The sequence below is a fragment of the Erythrolamprus reginae genome, unplaced genomic scaffold, assembly GCF_031021105.1.
Source record: "Erythrolamprus reginae isolate rEryReg1 unplaced genomic scaffold, rEryReg1.hap1 H_26, whole genome shotgun sequence".
In the NCBI taxonomy this organism is placed as follows: Eukaryota; Metazoa; Chordata; class Lepidosauria; order Squamata; family Dipsadidae; genus Erythrolamprus; species Erythrolamprus reginae.
Genome location: NW_027248480.1, coordinates 86,470 through 104,127, shown reverse-complemented (window position 1 = coordinate 104,127; position 17,658 = coordinate 86,470). Strand labels below are relative to the sequence as shown.

General features: G+C 45.0%; 2 protein-coding genes across 5 annotated transcripts in view; one reads left to right on the top strand and one right to left on the bottom strand.

Annotated features, from left to right (window-relative positions):
• Window positions 1-5,227: 5,227 nt before the first annotated feature.
• On the bottom strand, window positions 5,228-10,458 carry LOC139155510 (uncharacterized protein C14orf119 homolog). 2 transcript variants are annotated; one of them, XM_070730665.1, is made up of 2 exons: window positions 10,277-10,458; window positions 5,228-5,751 (listed from the first exon to the last, which is right to left on the bottom strand). In XM_070730665.1, exon 2 carries the CDS (start codon window positions 5,748-5,750, stop codon window positions 5,403-5,405), a length of 348 nt encoding a protein of 115 aa, XP_070586766.1. In that variant the 5' UTR covers window position 5,751; window positions 10,277-10,458; the 3' UTR covers window positions 5,228-5,402. The 2 variants fall into 2 exon arrangements, with proteins under 2 accessions (XP_070586766.1, XP_070586765.1); XM_070730664.1 differs by having other exon boundaries at window positions 10,100-10,288.
• A 280-nt stretch (window positions 10,459-10,738) lies between these two features.
• The window catches only part of LOC139155518 (apoptotic chromatin condensation inducer in the nucleus-like), a 66,273-nt gene continuing 59,353 nt past the window's right edge, over window positions 10,739-17,658 (top strand). For all 3 annotated transcript variants that reach the window (XM_070730677.1, XM_070730678.1, XM_070730676.1), the window contains exon 1: window positions 10,739-10,955. In XM_070730677.1, coding sequence (XP_070586778.1) covers window positions 10,818-10,955 — 138 coding nt within the window. In that variant the 5' untranslated portion in view covers window positions 10,739-10,817. The remainder of the gene's footprint in view (window positions 10,956-17,658) is intronic.

Below are 17,658 nucleotides of genomic sequence, written 5' to 3'. Positions count from 1 at the left end.
AAAAACCTATTATTTTAAGAATTTCCTTGCTAAAAAACAGTTTGCACAGGGAATGTCAAAAGAAAAAAAAAAGGAACAGGCTTGGATTACATTTGTGGTGGCCATCTTGACTTTTCTGACTTCTGTGCGTCTAAGAAAGCAATTTAGTATTTCAGAAACCCAGTCCTGTTGATCAAAGGATCTTGTTCCTTGAACAACTACAAAAATAAGATAATAACTTGAATCCGTGGTTGGGTTGAGCTATGCTTTAACCATCGTGTATCAAATAAACCCCAATTGGCTGGGTTTGCATGAAATCATGATTCACCCAACCTATTAAGGCTGGAGGGATTGGGAGTGGGAGGCACTGTTCTTCAGTGGTTCTCCTCCTACCTCTCCGGTCAGTCGCAGTCGGTGTTAGTGGGGGGTCAGAGGTCACCCCCTGCTATTCAGTATCTACATAAAACCGTGGGGTGAGATCATCCAAGGGCATGGGGTGAGGTATCATCAGTACGCAGATGATACCCAGCTGTACATTTCCACCCCATGTCCAGTCAACGAAGCAGTGGAAGTGATGTGTCAGTGTCTGGAGGCTGTTGGGGTCTGGATGGGTGTCAACAGACTCAAACTCAACTGGGATAAGACGGAGTGGTTGTGGATTCTGCCTCCCAAGGACAATTCCATCTGTCCGTCCATCACCCGGGGGGGGGGGGGGAATCATTGAACCCCTCAGAGAGGGTCCGCAACTTGGGCGTCCTCCTCGATCCACAGCTCACATTGGAGAACCATCTTTCAGCTGTGGCGAGGGGGACATTTGCCCAGGTTCACCTGGTGCACCAGTTGCAGCCCTATTTGGACCGGGAGTCAATGCTTACAGTCACTCATGCCCTCATCACCTCGAGGCTTGACTACTGTAACGCTCTCTACATGGGACTACCTTTGAAAAGTGCTCAGAAACTTCAGATCGTGCAGAATGCAGCTGCAAGAGCAATCATGAGCTTTCCCAAGTATGCCCATGTTACACCAACACTCCGCAGTTTGCATTGGTTGCCGATCAATTTCTGGTCACAATTCAAAGTGTTGGTTATGACCTATAAAGCCCTTCATGGCATCGGACCAGAATATCTCCGGGACCGCCTTCTGCCGCACGAATCCCAGTGACCGATTAGGTCCCACAGAGTTGGCCTTCTCCGGGTGCCGTCGACTAAACAATGTCGTCTGGCGGGTCCCAGGGGAAGAGCCTTCTCTGTGGCGGCCCCGACTCTCTGGAACCAGCTCCCCCCGGAGATTAGAACTGCCCCCCACCCTCCTTGCCTTCTGTAAACTCCTTAAAACTCACCTCTGCTGTCAGGCATGGGGGAATTGAGGCATTCCCCCCTCTCCCGGGTCTATACAATTTATGTATGGTGTGATTGTGTGTATGTCTGGTTTAAAAATGGGTTTATTTTTTAAATTTTTTAAATTTATTAGATTTGTTGTGAATTGTTTTATTATATGTTGTGAGCTGCCCTGAGTCTACAGAGAGGGCGGCATACAAATATAATAAATAAATAAATAAATACAATAAATTAAACCATGATTCGCCCAACATATGCCAAGGGCCAATAAATCCTGTGTTGGCTTGATGCGTCTGATTAATCAAATCCTCTTTGTAAGAAAGCCCACCCAGCCTCATTCAGCTGGGTGGGAATGGGAGAGATACTCCAGATGTTTACCCTTGGACTAAAATCCCCATAATCCACAGCCAAGGGAGCTATAGTATAAAAGACACATTAAGTTTGGAAAGGCTGATCCTCAGAGCAATGCTCCATGTTGGCTGGTGAGGTTATCCATTAAAGCAGTGTTTTACAAATATGGCTACTCTAAGACGTGTGGACTTCAAGTCCCAGGATTCCCTAGTCAGCATAGTTGGCTGAAGAATTCTGGGAAATGAAGTCCATTTCACCTTACAGCTGCCACACTTAAAAAACACTGGGCTGAAGACTCAGTAGGGCCTCTAGTGGCCAGAACTGAATATTACCCACCAGAGGTGAATTTAACCCTTATTTAATACACACATCGTTGCCTAGGAAGTTCCCCCCCCCCCCCCCCAAACACTACTAAATAAATAATCCCCTCAACACTGTCAAACTATTTCTAAGTCTGCACTAGACTTCTCATCGGGTTTTTTTCCAATAAATTTTATTAATTTTCATAAAATAGACAAAACTGACAAACATACATATAACATAAAAATGGGGTTGCATGTTCCCCGTTTATTCTAGAAGTAAAATTTCAATACAGAAAAGAAAATACATTAAAAACACTTCAAATCAACTCATTGCTTTAAATGAAAAGAAGAAATTTGTTTTACTTTATATAGTAAACCTTCATATATAAACACCTTCTAACATAACCTTTAAATCATATCCCTACTTATACAATTCTCTTATTCTTTTTACTTTTACTTTTTCTTCTTATTTATCCATGTATACACTTTGTTCCATATCTCATAAAATTCTGTTTCCTCTTGGTCATTTAACCGTCTTGTCATCATATCCATTTCAGCGCAATCTAATATTTTCTTAATAACCTCCTCTTCTTTGGGAATGTTTTACCCTTTCCAGTTTTGTGCATATACTATCCTGGCCGCTGTCAAAATATGAATGACTAGATGTAGAATTTCTTTCTTATATTTCTGATTAGTTATGCCCAGTAAATAAAATTCTGGGTTTTTTTCTATCTCCTCTTACTATTTCTTTTATTATTCTTTCTATCATTTTCCAATAAAACTTAACTTTACTACACATCCCCCATTGATGATAATAGGAACCTATTTCTTTCTTACATTTCCAACATAGTAGAGAGGTCTTGGGGAACATTTTCGCTATCCTGTTCGGTGGGAGAAAGTTGGAAGAAAAATTCATATCCTGGTTTTTCTCTCTTTCGTTTCTCATATTGGAATTGAACTCTTGTACTTAATTTGGATTAAAGTTGGATATAAAATTCAAATTGGCATGAAAGTATGAAGAGATATGAAGAGAAATTTTACTTCTAGAATAAGCGGGGAACATGTTTTGTCTATTTTATGAAAATTAATAAAATTAATTGAAAAAAAGGGTTTGTTATCTGCACTTCCTATCTCTGTGTTGTGTGCTATAGTTCAGTGCAAAAAATCCCTATTCCCTGCGGCAAAAAAAAAAAAAAGGGAAAGAAGATTTGGGCTACCATAAAATATGGGAGAACTTTTATAATTGTTAAAAGAAAGGATAAAAGAATAGAAATTACACATTAAAGGCAGCTCAAAAATAAGAATCTAAGTTTGTAGAAAAGTAGGCAAATATGTAAATATGCAAAGCAATACGTTAATCAAAACAAGGTAAAATGCATATACATATCTCCAACCAAAATTCTGAATGAGAAGGGGATGTAAATATCCGAAATGTTTTATTCATGTCAATTTTTTTTCCTTTTCAGTTTTTCCTTTCCGTTTTGTTCTTCACTCTGCTAGTACAGTGGTACCCCTACTTCAAGAACTTTTCTAGATAAGAACCGGGGGTTCAAGATTTTTTTTTTTGCCTCTTCTTAAGAACCATTTTCTACTTAAAAACCCGAGCCTGGGAAAATTTCCCAGGAAATTTAAGAGTGTCACGAAGGCCCGGCCAGTTTCCTGCCATTCCCCCTTTAATCCCGGCCATCTCGGGCTTTTCTGGGCTGCCAGAGGTGCCTTTCAGTGGCGTTAAGGAGGCTTTGGCAGTCCAGAGCGAACGAAGCATTTTCCTTTCTCTGGGCACTTGGAGAGGGAATAAACCTCTGCCAGCGCCCAGAGAAAAGAAACACTCCTTTCGCTCTGGGCAGTGACTGTCCTCCTCCTCTTCCTCCTCCTCCTCCTCCCACCCAAATTCCGAGCTTTTATTTCTTTCCTAATGGGTTTGCACGCATTATTTGCTTTTCACATTGATTCCAATGGGAAAAATTGCTTCTACTTACAAACTTTTCTACTTAAGAACCTGGTCACGGAACGAATTAAGTTCTTAAGTAGAGGTACCACTGTATTCATTATGTCTATACAAATTTATTGAAAGTTTAATGTTGTTGCTGTTGTTCTGCGTGTTTTTAAAATTCAATAATTTGTTTTAAGGGTTTGCTATCTGCACTCCGTATCTCCTGCTCCGTGCTGTGTGCTATTGTTCAGTGCAAAAATTCCCTACTCCATGCAACAAAAAAAAAGCATGTTCCCTCGGATAACGCTCGCCCCCCCGGGCATTGCTTCGTGCCCCCCCCCCGGGAGGCCCGCCCCACTATTAGAGAAACAGTGCATTAAGTGTTGGATCTTATGATTCTTGATGAATGTGTGTGTGTGTGTGTGGGGTGTCTTAGCCTACACTGAGAGCATATTATGCATTGAAACATAGAAACATAGAAGACTGACGGCAGAAAAAGACCTCATGGTCCATCTAGTCTGCCCTTATACTATTTTCTGTATTTTATCTTAGGATGGATATATGTTTATCCCAGGCATGTTTAAATTCAGTTACTGTGGATTTACCAACCACGTCTGCTGGAAGTTTGTTCCAAGGATCTACTACTCTTTCAGTGAAATAATATTTTCTCGCGTTGCTTTTGATCTTTCCCCCAACTAACTTCAGATTGTGTCCCCTTGTTCTTGTGTTCACTTTTCTATTAAAAACACTTCCCTCCTGGACCTTACTTAACCCTTTAACATATTTAAATGTTTCGATCATGTCCCCCCTTTTCCTTCTGTCCTCCAGACTATACAGATTGAGCTCATTAAGTCTTTCCTGATACGTTTTATGCTTAAGACCTTCCACCATTCTTGTAGCCCGTCTTTGGACCCGTTCAATTTTGTCAATATCTTTTTGTAGGTGAGGTCTGCAGAACTGAACAAAGTATTCCAAATGTGGTCTCACCAGCGCTCTATATAAGGGGATCACAATCTCCCTCTTCCTGCTTGTTATACCGACCATACTGCTCACCCATTTTGTCAGAAATCACTACCCCTAAATCCTTCTCTTCTGAAGTTTTTGCTAACACAGAACTGCCAATACAATACTCAGATTGAGGATTCCTTTTCCCCAAGTGCATTATTTTACATTTGGAAACATTAAACTGCAGTTTCCATTGCTTTGTCCATTTATCTAGTAAAGCTAAATCATTTACCATATTACAAATTGGTAAATTGAAGACAAATTCCTCGTGTGTCCAATCACGCTCAGCTCATAAAGAATTCTATTCCAGGAACCCAGAATTCTATTTGCTAAACAATATTTTATTTGCACATTATTCAAAGGTTGCAACACAGAAAGACCTTTGGCCAAGCTTTAACAGCAGCTGGCTAAAGACGTCCAGAGAAATGAATATTCCCCCTCCCAAAAAAAGGGGGGGATGGCAGTGACATGGAAAGGAGAGAGCCGCAGCCCGCTTTAGACTTGTCCGGCAGTGGCGGCCACTTCTTGGTAAAACCGTCCGGCCAACTCTGGTATCTGCTCTTCCATCTGCCGGATAAACTCGTTGCGTTCGGCTTCCGACCAGCTACGGAACCACTGGTCCCAGAGGCGCATCTGACACTCGTAGAGGGACGGCGGCTTCCCGGGGCTCAGCTGGAGCCTGGTTAGGGTCTCCATCAGGGGAAACAGCTTCCAAGGGACAGCCTTGTCCACCAGGTCTCGGAGGAAGTGTTCCCGCTGGGCCAGAGTCCAGCCGGACAGCCAATGCAGGAGGCAGCGCATCTCTTGGGAGGTAACGTACGACAAAGGCATCGGCTCCGACATCCTGCAGGGGGCAGCAGAGAAACAAGGGTGGGTTGATGGGAATGTCAGCCAGTTCTCAGCTTATGATAATATTTCCCTCTCTCCCATCTTTTCTTCCCTTCCTTCTCTCCTTCCCTCCATTTTCTTCCTTTCTTCTCTCCTATTCCTTCCCTTCCTCTTTTCTTCCCTTCCTTTCTTCCTTTTCCCTCCTTTCTTCTTTTCTTCCCTCCCATTCTTTCTCTCCTCTTTTCCCTCTCCTAATTCCTTCCCTCTATCCTCCCTCCCTTTACTATATTCTCTTCCTTTCCTTTGCTCCCGGTCCTCTCCTTCCATCCCTTTCTTCCTCCTCCCTCTCTTTTCTCTCCCTCCCTCTTTCTTCCCTTCCTTCCTTTTCTCCCCTCCTTCCATTCCTCCCCCTCTCCCTTTCCTTCTCTCTTCCCTCCCTTTCCTATCTCCCTTCCCCTTCTTCCCTGTCCTTCTCTCCTCCCCCCTCCCCTTCCTTCTTTCCTCTTCTCCCTTCTCTCCTACCCCCCTCCCTTCCTTTCCCTCTTTCTTTCCCTCCCCTTTCCTTCCTTCTTTCCTCTCCTCCCTTCACTCCTACACCCTCCCTCCCTTTCCCTCTTTCTTTCCTTCCCTCTCCTTCCTTCCCCTTTCTCCTTCCAGTTTTCTCTTCTTCCCTTCTTCATTCATCCTTCCGAGCAGGCAGCACCCAAAATCATATATATTGAATAACTTTGGGAAACAAACTTGGAGAGCCGATGGAATGAAGAACAGATGAAGGTGCAGGAACCAGAAAAGCTAGTTTAGGGAGCAAAAATTTGGGCAAAATCCTATCCTTGCCTGAATATATTATAGGACCAGATTCCTAACTAAAAATATCACAGTGAACATATGTCCTGAAAATAAATCTGCTTATCGGCACATCACATTCGCCAAGGATGGTTTTAATACAGGAAACATCATCAAGAGTTTGGGAGACAAGAGTTTACAATGAAAAGCACTAAGGAGCATCCTAAGGATACAATCAACACAGTTAAATAACAAAAACAGGTTTAAAAACCACACGCAAATTATATTAAAGGGCCCCTGGTGACATTTCCTGCAGCCTCCTCTTTATTTTCGGCAGCTAAATAGCTGAACTCTTTCTTGCTCCCCAATAACACTGTTATGTTACATAAAGCTCAATTTACAGATTCGAAGGCATAGAAAATATTTTTAGGGGGAAGGAAGGAAAGAAATCAGCTTGTAAGAATTGGCCACAGCCGTCAAGAAGGTACAATTCTCTTCCATAAGGGAAGCTCACCTGTTTGGAACCCATACCACATTTCTGACATTAACACCCTTGAAAATGTCCAAAGATACTTCACCAGAAGAGCCCTTCACTCCTCCACTCGAAACAGAAGACCCTACGAAACTAGACTTACAATCCTCAGTCTTGAAAGCTTAGAACTACGACACCTCAAACATGATCTAAGTATTGCCCACAAGATCATATGCTGCAATGTCCTGCCGGTCAATGACTACTTCAGCTTCAACCACAACAACACAAGAGCACACAACAGATTCAAACTTAATGTTAACCGCTCCAAACTTGACTCTAAAAAATATGACTTCAGTAACCGAGTTGTCGAAGTGTGGAACTCATTACCGGACTCTGTAGTGTCATCCCCTAACCCCCAACATTTTACCCTTAGACTATCCACGGTTGACCTCTCAAGATTCCAAAGAGGTCAGTAAGGGGCATCCATAAGTACGCTAGAGTGCCTTCTGTCCCCTGTCCTATAGTCTCTCCTATATCTTGTATTTCTCCTCTACTATATCCTCTATAACCCTCCTTGTGTATTATTGTGTATTGAACAAAAGCCCTTCATGGCATCGGACCAGAATATCTCCGGGACCGCCTTCTGCTGCACGAATCCCAGTGACCAGTTAGGTCCCACAGAGTTGGCCTTCTCCGGGTCCCGTCGACTAAACAATGTCGTCTGGCGGGACCCAGGGGAAGAGCCTTCTCTGTGGCGGCCCTGACCCTCTGGAACCAGCTCCCCCCAGAGATCAGAAATGCCCCCACCCTCCTCGCCTTTCATAAGCTCCTTAAAACCCATCTCTGTCCTCAGGCATGGGAGAATTGAGATATTCCTTTTCCCCCAGGCCTATACAATTTATGCATGGTATGTTTGTGTTTATGTTTGGCTTTTAATAAGTGTTTTTAGTTATTTTAAAGTACTATTAGATTTGTCATATGCTGTTTTATTATTGTTGTTAGCCTCCCCGACTCTACGGAGAGGGGCAGCATACAAATCTAATAAATAAAATAATAAATAAATAAATAAAGTTCTTTTTAAACATTGCAAGTTTAAGGTAAGCAGACTTCAGCCCCCAGAATTCGGAAGGAAGGAAACAGAGGAAAAGAAAGGAAAGGAGAAAGGCAAAGAAAGGAAAACAGCAAAGAATGGCAGGGAGAATGAAGAAGGCTAGAAAGGGAAGAGGGAGGGAAGGAAGGAAAAAAGGTAGGCAGGAAAGCAAGGATGAAAAAAGAAGGGTTAGCGGAAGAGAGAAATGGAGAAAAGAAGCCAGGAAGGAGGAAGGCAAGAAGGGAAGACAAGAAAGGGAGGGAATGAAGGAGATTGAAGGAAGAAGGAAAGGGAGGGAGAGATGGAGGAAAGAAGGATTAGAAGTCCTTCCTTCCTTTCCTTTCCCTCCGTTTTTTCCTTCTCAGTCTTTCTGTCCTTTTTTGTCCCTTTCTTTCCTCCATCTCCTTCTGTCTATCAGCCCTTCCTCCTTTTCCTCCCTCCTTCTCCTTCCGTCCTTCCTTCTTCCCTTTCTCCTTCCCCATCCCTTCTTCCCTCATCCCTCCTTAATAATTTTCTCTCTCCTTCAGTTCTTCCTTCCCCCCTCTTCCTTCCTTCCTTAATGACTTTTCCCCTCTCCTTCTGCCCTTCCTTCCGTCTCTCTCCTCCTGTTCTCCCTTCTTCCTTCCTCTCCTTCCTTAATAACTTTCTCCCTTTCCTTCTTTCCATCTTCCCCTTTCTTAATAAATTCCTCCCTTTCCTTCCTGAATAATTTTCTGGCTCTCCTTCCGTCCTTCTCCATCCCTTCTTCCTTCCTTCCCTCCCTTCCATTCTTTTTCTCCTTCCTTCCTTCTTTCCTCCCTCTCCTTCCATCCTCCCCTTCCTCAATAACTTCCTCCCCCTTCTTCCTTCAGTTCTTCCTTCTTTCTTTCTCCTTCCTTAATAACTTTCTGGTTCTAATTCCGTCCCTCTCCTTCTCTTCTCCCTTCCTTCCTTCCCTCCTTCTTTCTTTCCCTTCCTTCCATTCTTTTTCTCCTTCCTTCCTTCTTTCCTCCCTCTCCTTCCATCCCCCCTTCCTTAATAACTGCCTCCCCCATCTTCCTTCACTTCTTCCTTCTTCCTTAATAACGTTCTGGTTCTAATTCCGTCCCTCTCCTTCTCTTCTCCCTTCCTTCCTTCCCTCCCTCCTTCTTTCTTTCCCTTCATTCCATTCTTTTTCTCCTTCCTTCTTTCCTCCCTCTCCTTCCATCCTCCCCTTCCTTAATAACTTCCTCCCCCTTCTTCCTTCAGTTCTTCCTTCTTCCCTTCTCCTTCCTTAATAACGTTCTGGTTCTAATTCCGTCCCTCTCCTTCTCTTCTCCCTTCCTTCCTTCCCTCCTTCTTTCTTTCCCTTCCTTCCATTCTTTTTCTCCTTCCTTCCTTCTTTCCTCCCTCTCCTTCCATCCCCCCTTCCTTAATAACTGCCTCCCCCATCTTCCTTCACTTCTTCCTTCTTCCTTAATAACGTTCTGGTTCTAATTCCGTCCCTCTCCTTCTCTTCTCCCTTCCTTCCTTCCCTCCCTCCTTCTTTCTTTCCCTTCATTCCATTCTTTTTCTCCTTCCTTCTTTCCTCCCTCTCCTTCCATCCTCCCCTTCCTTAATAACTTCCTCCCCCTTCTTCCTTCAGTTCTTCCTTCTTCCCTTCTCCTTCCTTAATAACGTTCTGGTTCTAATTCCGTCCCTCTCCTTCTCTTCTCCCTTCCTTCCCTTCTTCCTTCCTTCTTTCTCCCTCCCTCCCTTCTCTCTTTCCTTCAACGCTAGCAATTGAAGCCCAACCATCTTGGAAGTTGCCAAAGTTGGAAAAACCGTCCAAAAAACAACGGGGAAGGCTTTCTTCCAACGGAGCGGATAGGTGAGTATACCCCCCCCCCCCCCAGCAAGCCAGCTTGAGCGGAACTCGGCTGGTGCAAACCCAGAATGCTGGCTAGCTCTGCCCCAACCTGGTTTGCACCTGGGTGCGAGCAAGCAGAGCAGAGCCCCTCCAGGCAGGTCATACGGCCACTCCCCGGGCCTGGGTCTCGCCCACTGTCGGAATGCACCCACCCTACTCCGAGGGACATGTCACGAGTTCATTCAGCACGATGGGGCTTGTAGTCCACCGTGCCAACGATCGCACCACCTAGCAAAGATAGGCGCGGCCTTTTGTAAGCTCAGGAATCCCCTTTTTCCTCGCAACGGGTGGCTGGAGCCGAAGACAAGCCAGCATTTCCGCCTTCTCACCTGCTTGGGCTCAGATCAGGGTTTGTCCCATCGTCGCCAAACAAACTCGGCGTTTTAAGCCGCTCCGCCTTCGGGCGTGGCGACGGAAATCGGCGACGATATCCGGAAAAACCCGAAGACAAACTCAGCCGCCGGGCTTCCGAATGAAGGTGCTTTCACTTTGGCGCTGGGCGGAAGTTGCCCCGATAGTTTCCGTCACCGCCCCCCTCCCCTCCATTCTGATGCCGAAGATCTCCGGAAATTTCCGAATCCTTCTCAGAAATCACTTCCAGGTTGGGAAGCCGCCTCGAAAGACCCGGAAATGCCCGGAGTAGGCCGGAAATAACCGCCCGAGTGAGAGCGACCCCCCCCGCTCCGCCTCCTTCCGAAAGCCAAACGGAAGTCTCCGAAGACGGACGGCGCTTGACGAAGAGCAGCCGGACGTCTGCGTGACGGCGCGAGCGCGGGGCTCGGAGGTGACTTCCGAGCGCCGAGGCCTTCTCCGGAAGTTGCCGAACGTTCATGAAAGCTCCGGGGAGGGCAGGCAGCGGCGCCACACAAGATGGCGGACGGGGAGGAGGTTACTCTGGACGGGCGGCCGCTTCAGGCGTTGAGGGTCGCCGATCTGAAGGCAGCTTTGGAGGAACGGGGCCTGCCTAAGAGCGGACAGAAGAGCGCCTTGATCAAGCGGCTCCGTGGGGTGAGGAAAAAAAAAGGGCCCGGCGGGAAGGGGGCCCGGGGGCCCTGTGGCTTCGCGCATGCGTAAACCAAGAACGGGCAAAATTCCCCCCCCTCCCATTTCTCAAGCAATGCGGGCCCCTGGCCCTGGGATGCCTCCGCTGCTACGTCTGCGAGGGGCAGTAGCCCGCTACTACCACCAAGCGGAGGGGGAAGGAAGAGATCCCCGTCGGCTAAAGGGAGAAATGCGGGAGGGGGGAGGGGAGAAGGAGAGAGTCCTATTGGCGGGAGAAACTATTTGACATCACTTTGGGGGTTGCCCTATAGAAATAGGAGAAGGGGGGAATCTCCTTTTAAAGTGAGTTGGGGGAAACCTTTGCAGAAGTTTAATAGCCTGTTGCTGATGGGGGGGAAGGGCACTTCCTGGTTCCCAGCAGTGGGGGGCGCCCATGGGGGCCTAATCCTCTCCCCCCACCCCCAATTTGGCAACTTTTGGGATGGGGTGGGTGGGAAAGAGTCATTCATCTCTTAAGAGCCCCTCCCCCGCTCCTCCAAGCCCCATAAGTTTTTCAAACATGTGGATCCGTCTGTGGATGCAGCAGAGGGATGAAAAAGCTGCAGAGCTCCAGGTTGCTGACCCTTGAGATAGCCAGCTGGGTGGGTTCTGGGTTTAATTCAGATTTCAAAAAGTGTTCAGCTGGGACAATTAGCTCTTTGCATTTATAAGGCTTTGCTTAGTGACCGAAATTATAACAGCGACTGAGGGGGGGGAACGGGGAGTGTTTCCCCTTCCTGCCGGCGCTTAATGATCATTGTGTGTTTCTACCCATCTACTCTCCACGGGTCGCAGGGATTTATGTCCGGATGCCTGACTCATAATCAGGATGGTTTGCAGTATTGAGTGTGCAAATGTGTGACTTTTGGAAAAGCAAAAAAGAACGGTAGGAGTGGGACCCGGATTCGAAACAACCAGGCAGCCCGATTTAGGGACCGGAGTGATTCGCTTGACACGAAGGTGGCCAGAAATGTCATAAAACGGAAGGAATTCCATTGAGCAGCTTAGGTTTTTTGGTTCCGTCGTGGTCGTACGTCGATTACCTGCATAGGGTGGAGTGGGGGAAGATGGATGGACTCAGTTTCAGGTAAAGACCCTGCTTTGAATGATTTGGGGGTTGACACAGTTTGTGGGCTGTGGAACAGCTTGCCACTATAAGTTGTGGGTGCTCCAGCGCTGGAGGTTTTTAAAGAAGAGACTGGACAGTCGCTTGTCTGAAATGGCCAGAGGGTCTCCTGCCTGAGCAGGGGGTTGGGCTAGAAGACCTCAAAGGTCCCTTCCAGATCTGATAGATTGATATCGCAATCTGGAATTTAGGAATTAACTTCCTAACCAAGAGAGCAGTTAACCAGTGGAATGGCTATTACCAGAAGATTTTGGGATGCTTCGTCTCAGGAAGTTTTTAAGGAGGGATTGGACGACCATTTGTCTGAAATGGGGTAGGATCTCCTGCTTGAGCAGAGGGTTGGGCTAGAAGACCTCTAAGGGGCCCTTCCAGCTCTGTTCTGATAGCTTGAGCTGGCAAGGCCGTGCAGAAGGAAGTGCTTTGAAGTCCAGGTCATGCACCGAACTGCATGGCAGGAAGAGCCAGATAGTGGGGTACGGATAGTCTTCGACTTAACAACTGTTCATTTAGCGACGTTTGAAGTTACAGCAGCACAGGGGGGGAAAACTAGACTTGTGACCATTTTTTCACCCATTAAGACTGTTTGCAGCATCCCTGTGATCACATGATCAAAATTCAAGACGCTTGGCGACTAGTTCACATTTTATGGCGGCCGCAGGCTCATGGGAATCCCCTTTGCAACCGTCTGACTGACAAAAGGCAACCAGAAAGCCAGATTTGGTGAACAAGCTCTGTGACTAATTTAACAATGTTGGTGATTTGCGTTCCGATAAAGGTGGTAAAATGGTGGCAGAGATTCACGGAACAAGTGTCTTGCTCAATGATGAAAATCTGGGGATCGATTGAAGTCATCGGTTGACGACTACAGGTTATGTGGCAGTCTGCAAATGGTGTGGTCCATGCTATGACTGTTGAGGGGTTTTTTTGACGGGTGGATTTTGGAAAGCTGGCTCCGCAGAAAACGTTGTTTATTTGTATATGCCACTTTTATTACTTTTACAAAAAAAAAAACAGGCCTCAAATCTAGTACACTTTTTTTCTTCTGTTTTCCCAATAGCAACTCTGTGAGGTGGATTGGGCTAAGATATGTTGACAGGCCCAGGATCACCTGCAGGGTAGCTTGGTTGCCATGGTTAGGGCGGTACTAGAACTCCCCATCTCCTGATGATTGGCCCGAAGTCACCCAATTGTCTTTCATGCTTAAGGCGGGACTAGAATTCATCATTCCCCTATGATTGGGCCAAAGTTCCCATGTCTAAAGAGGGACTTGAAGTCCCTGTCTACGGGTGGTTGGCCCAAAGTCACCAGCCATCTCCCATGGCCAGGTACTAGAACTCCCCATCTGTTGCTGATTGGCCCAAAGTCTATCAATTGTCTTTCATGATTTAAGGCGGGACTAGAACCCTTTATCTCTTGGGGATTGGCCCAAAGTCACCCAATTGTCTTTTATGACTAAGGCGGGATTAAAACTCACCCATCTCCTGTGATAGGGCTAAAGTCATGTCCAAGGTAGAACTTGAACTCACCACCTCCTGCTTTTTAGCCTTCACCACTAGTCCCAAATTTGCTCAAACGTGAAGTTGTTACCTTCTTGTTTTATAGCCAGGTTGTGGGGGGGGGGGGGGGGTTTTGGGGGGGGGAGAGTTTGCACTGAACTCCTGTCCTTGCCTGAGGCTGTCATTCCTTCCTCGGGAACGTATGGCTTGGGACGATCGATATTAAATATAATGATAATCAAACGGAATTGAAACTGTCAGTGTAGCATCCTAGTCAGTGTGGTGATTTTGCACACATGGTAATGAAACCAAACCTTGTCCCTAAACAGTTTGTCTCCAAAGGATACATTGTTGTACAGGAAGTCCTCAACTTACGGCCGCAATGGAACCCTAGATTTCTGTCGCTAAGCAAGACATTTGCACAGTGAGTTTGGCCCCATTTTACAACCTTCCTTGTGACAGTGGATAAAGTGAATCACTGTGTTGTTAAGTCAGCAACATGATTGTTAAGTGAATCTGGCCTGTCGGAAGGTCGCAAAATGGACTCATCTGACTCCGGTACACTGTGACCATCATAAGTATGAACCAGTGGCCAAGTGTCGCATCTTGATCAGAACAGAACAGAATTCTTTATCGACCAAGTGTGATTGGACACATAAGGAATTTGTCTTTGGTGCAGATGCTCTCAGTGTACATAAAAGAAAAAGAGACATTTCTCAAGAAACATGTGGTACAGCACTTAACGATTGTCATACGGGTCAAATAAGCAGTAAGGAAACAATATTAATAAAAATCTTAAGGATACAAGCAACAAGTTTCAGTCATACAGTCATAAGTGGAAGGAGATGGTGATAGGAATGAAAAGGGAAAAAAACTAGTAGTAATAATAGTGCAGAATTAGTATACAGTTTGAACAGTGTTTGAAGGAATTATTTGTTCAGCAGAGTGATGTCGTTCCTGTGTCTAGTTGTTTTGGTGTGCAGTGCTCTATAGCGACGTTTTGAGGGTAGGAGTTGAAAAAGTTTGTGTCCAGCATGCGAGGGGTCAGTAAATATTTCCACGGCCCTCTTTTTGACTTGTGCAGTATACAGGCCCTCAATGGAAGGCAGGTTGGCAGCAATTGTTTTTTTCTGCAGTTCTAATTACCCTCAGAAATCTGCGTCTGTCTTGTTGGGTTGCAGAACCAACCAGACAGTTATGGAGGTGCAGATGACAGACTCAATGATTCCTCTGCAGAACTGGACCAGCTGCTCCTTGGGCAGTTTGAGCTTCCTGAGCTGGCGCAGAAAGAACATTCTTTGTTGTGCTTTTTGGATGACATTTTTTGATGTTAAGTGACCATTTTAGGTCTTGAGATATGATAGAAGCTAAAATTTGAAGGTCTCTGCTGTTGAAGGTCTCTACTGTCGAAGATATGATTCAACCTAGAAATTTGAAGGTCTCTACTGTCTAGTATTCTAAGAGGTGGTACGATGGAGTTTCTCATAAAATCTCCCACCATTTCTACAGTTTTGAGTGTGTTCAGTTCCAGATTGTTCCAGTCGCACCATGAAGCAACTAGGCAACTAGTTCAACATCATTGTTGTCTCGAATGAGAACCAATCTCTGCTGTATCATCTGCAAACTTCAGTAGTCAGCCCATCGTGGTATAGCTGCAAGTGTGGGGGAAAAGGGTTTGTAAATCATTTTTTAAAGGGCCGTGGTAACTTGGGTCACCAAACGAACTCTTTGAAATTGAGGACTTCCCCATATTAGGGTGGGATTTGAACGCAGATCTTAAAAACATTTGATATCTTGTTTGTGCATCGTTGGCTGCTTATAATGCAATTCTGAAATTAATTAAAGTTGTGATGTGGGGGGCATTGTACTCTTTTTTAATTATTTTAAGGAAACATTTTTGGAAGTAAATTGATTTGGACTCTGAAGGCTGCATAGTTCAGTGGTTACAGTCTGCACTGAGGCAGGTGGAAAATCTTTGAAAAATAAAATGACCCAGGAAAGGGTGGCGTGATGTTAGTCTAGAACTCTTGAAGAAATAAATAGAAACATTAAAAAAATAAGTACAAGTGGCCCTCGATTTAAGACCACCATTGTTCCCAAAAAATTCTGTCTTTAAGCAAGACATGTGTTAAATAAGTTATGCCCCGTTTTACGACGTTACTTGCCACAAGTGGCTAAGTGAATCACAACAGTTGTTCAGTTACCATAATTGATTTTTTTTTCTCATAAGAAAGTTGCAAAAATTGATCACGTGACCCCAGGATACTCCAGCCGTCATAAATACGAGCCAGTTTGACAAGTGTCAGAATTTTAATCATGTGAGCGTGGGCGGGGATCTTGCAAATGTAAGTTTGAGAACCGGTCACAAGTCCTTTTTATTTTTTCTTCAGTGCCGTTGTAACTTTTGAATGGTCACTAAACGAACGGTTGTAAGTCGAGGACTGCCTCTCTATTCGCTTGGAGGAACCCATGTGGTTCAAGGAAAGTGGATTTCAAGTCTCATAGCTTTTAGCGGGAGCTGCTCTTTTATTATTATTATTATTATTATTATTATTATTATTATTATTATTATTTATTAGACATGTATACTGCCCTTCTCGGGTCCAAAATTATGGTTTCTCAGTGGAACACACAGGGAATCCTCAACTTACAGCAACAGTTGGCCACTCCCTGCCCCACAAATTTCTGCCGATGAGCAAAGCAGTCATTGAATGAGCTTCATCCCATTTTACGATCTCTCTTGCCACAATTGTTCAAAGAATATCACTGTGGTTTTGTTTTGTTTTTTAAGTTAATAACACACTGGTTAAGTGAGAAATATGGTTTTTCCCATTGTCTTGACCTACCGGAAGATTGTAAAAAAAAATAATAATAATCCCATGATCTTTGGACAACGCAACCGTCATAAATACAAGCCTGTTGCCAAGCATTTGAATTTTGATCGCGTGATCATCGGATGCTGCCAAGGTCCGAAGGGTGAAAAATCCTCCTAAATCACGTTTTTTCCAGTGCCATTTGTAACTAGAACAGTCACTAAACAAACAGCTGTAAGTCGAGGACTACCTGTATACAACCTCCAAGCCAGCGGTCGGCAACCTTAAAAGCTCAAAGAGCCGCAAAGGGCTTAGGTGGAAGTACTCCCCATTCAATTCTGAAGCCAACCAGAAATCTGCCTTCGATTGGAGAAAAGTCAGCTTGATTTAAATCATGGTTTATCGAGTGTTATGCTTTGAGGTGCTTGGCGGGTCATGAAAAAAAAAGATACGGTGTGATAGAGATGACAATTAGCCCCACATCTCTCAGCCAGAGCGTTTAGATCAGGGGTCAGCAACCTGCGGCTCTGGAGTTGCATGCGGCTCATTCATCCCTCTGCTGTGGCTCCGTCGCCGGGTCGACTCCACAATTTTGAGAGGAGCTTCTGGAGGGGTTTTTTTTGGGGGGGGGAGCAGGGGATGCCAGGAGGAGACACTATGGCAAGGGGAGGGTTTTATTTATTTATTTTATTAGATGTATATGCCGCTCTTCTCGCGGACTCAGGGCGGCTTGATTTCCGCGGGGGATGCATTCCGAGACTGCCCGCGAAAGTCGAATTTCCGCGAAGTAGAGATGCGGAAGTAAATACACCATTTTTGGCTATGGACAGTATCACAAGCCTTCCCTTAACACTTTAAACCCCTAAATTACCATTTCCCATTCCCTTAACAACCCTTTACTCACCATTATTACTGGTACTCACCATTGAATAAGACACTTAGTGATCCTGATATTTATAAACATAATTATTTATTAACAGTAATTATTTTTTTTTGCGATAATGCTGATTGGCCAAAATTTCGGCCAATCAGCAATGGCAGATGAAAGTTTGACAATGACATATGGCGTCATCGGGCGGGAAAAACCGTGGTATAGAAAAAAAACCGTGAAGTATTTTTTAATTAATATTTTTTTTGAAAAACCGTGGTATAGGCTATTCGCGAAGTTCGAACCCGCGAAAATTGAAGGAACACTGTAGAGACAATAAATAGAATTCAGGTCATTACAATTAGAT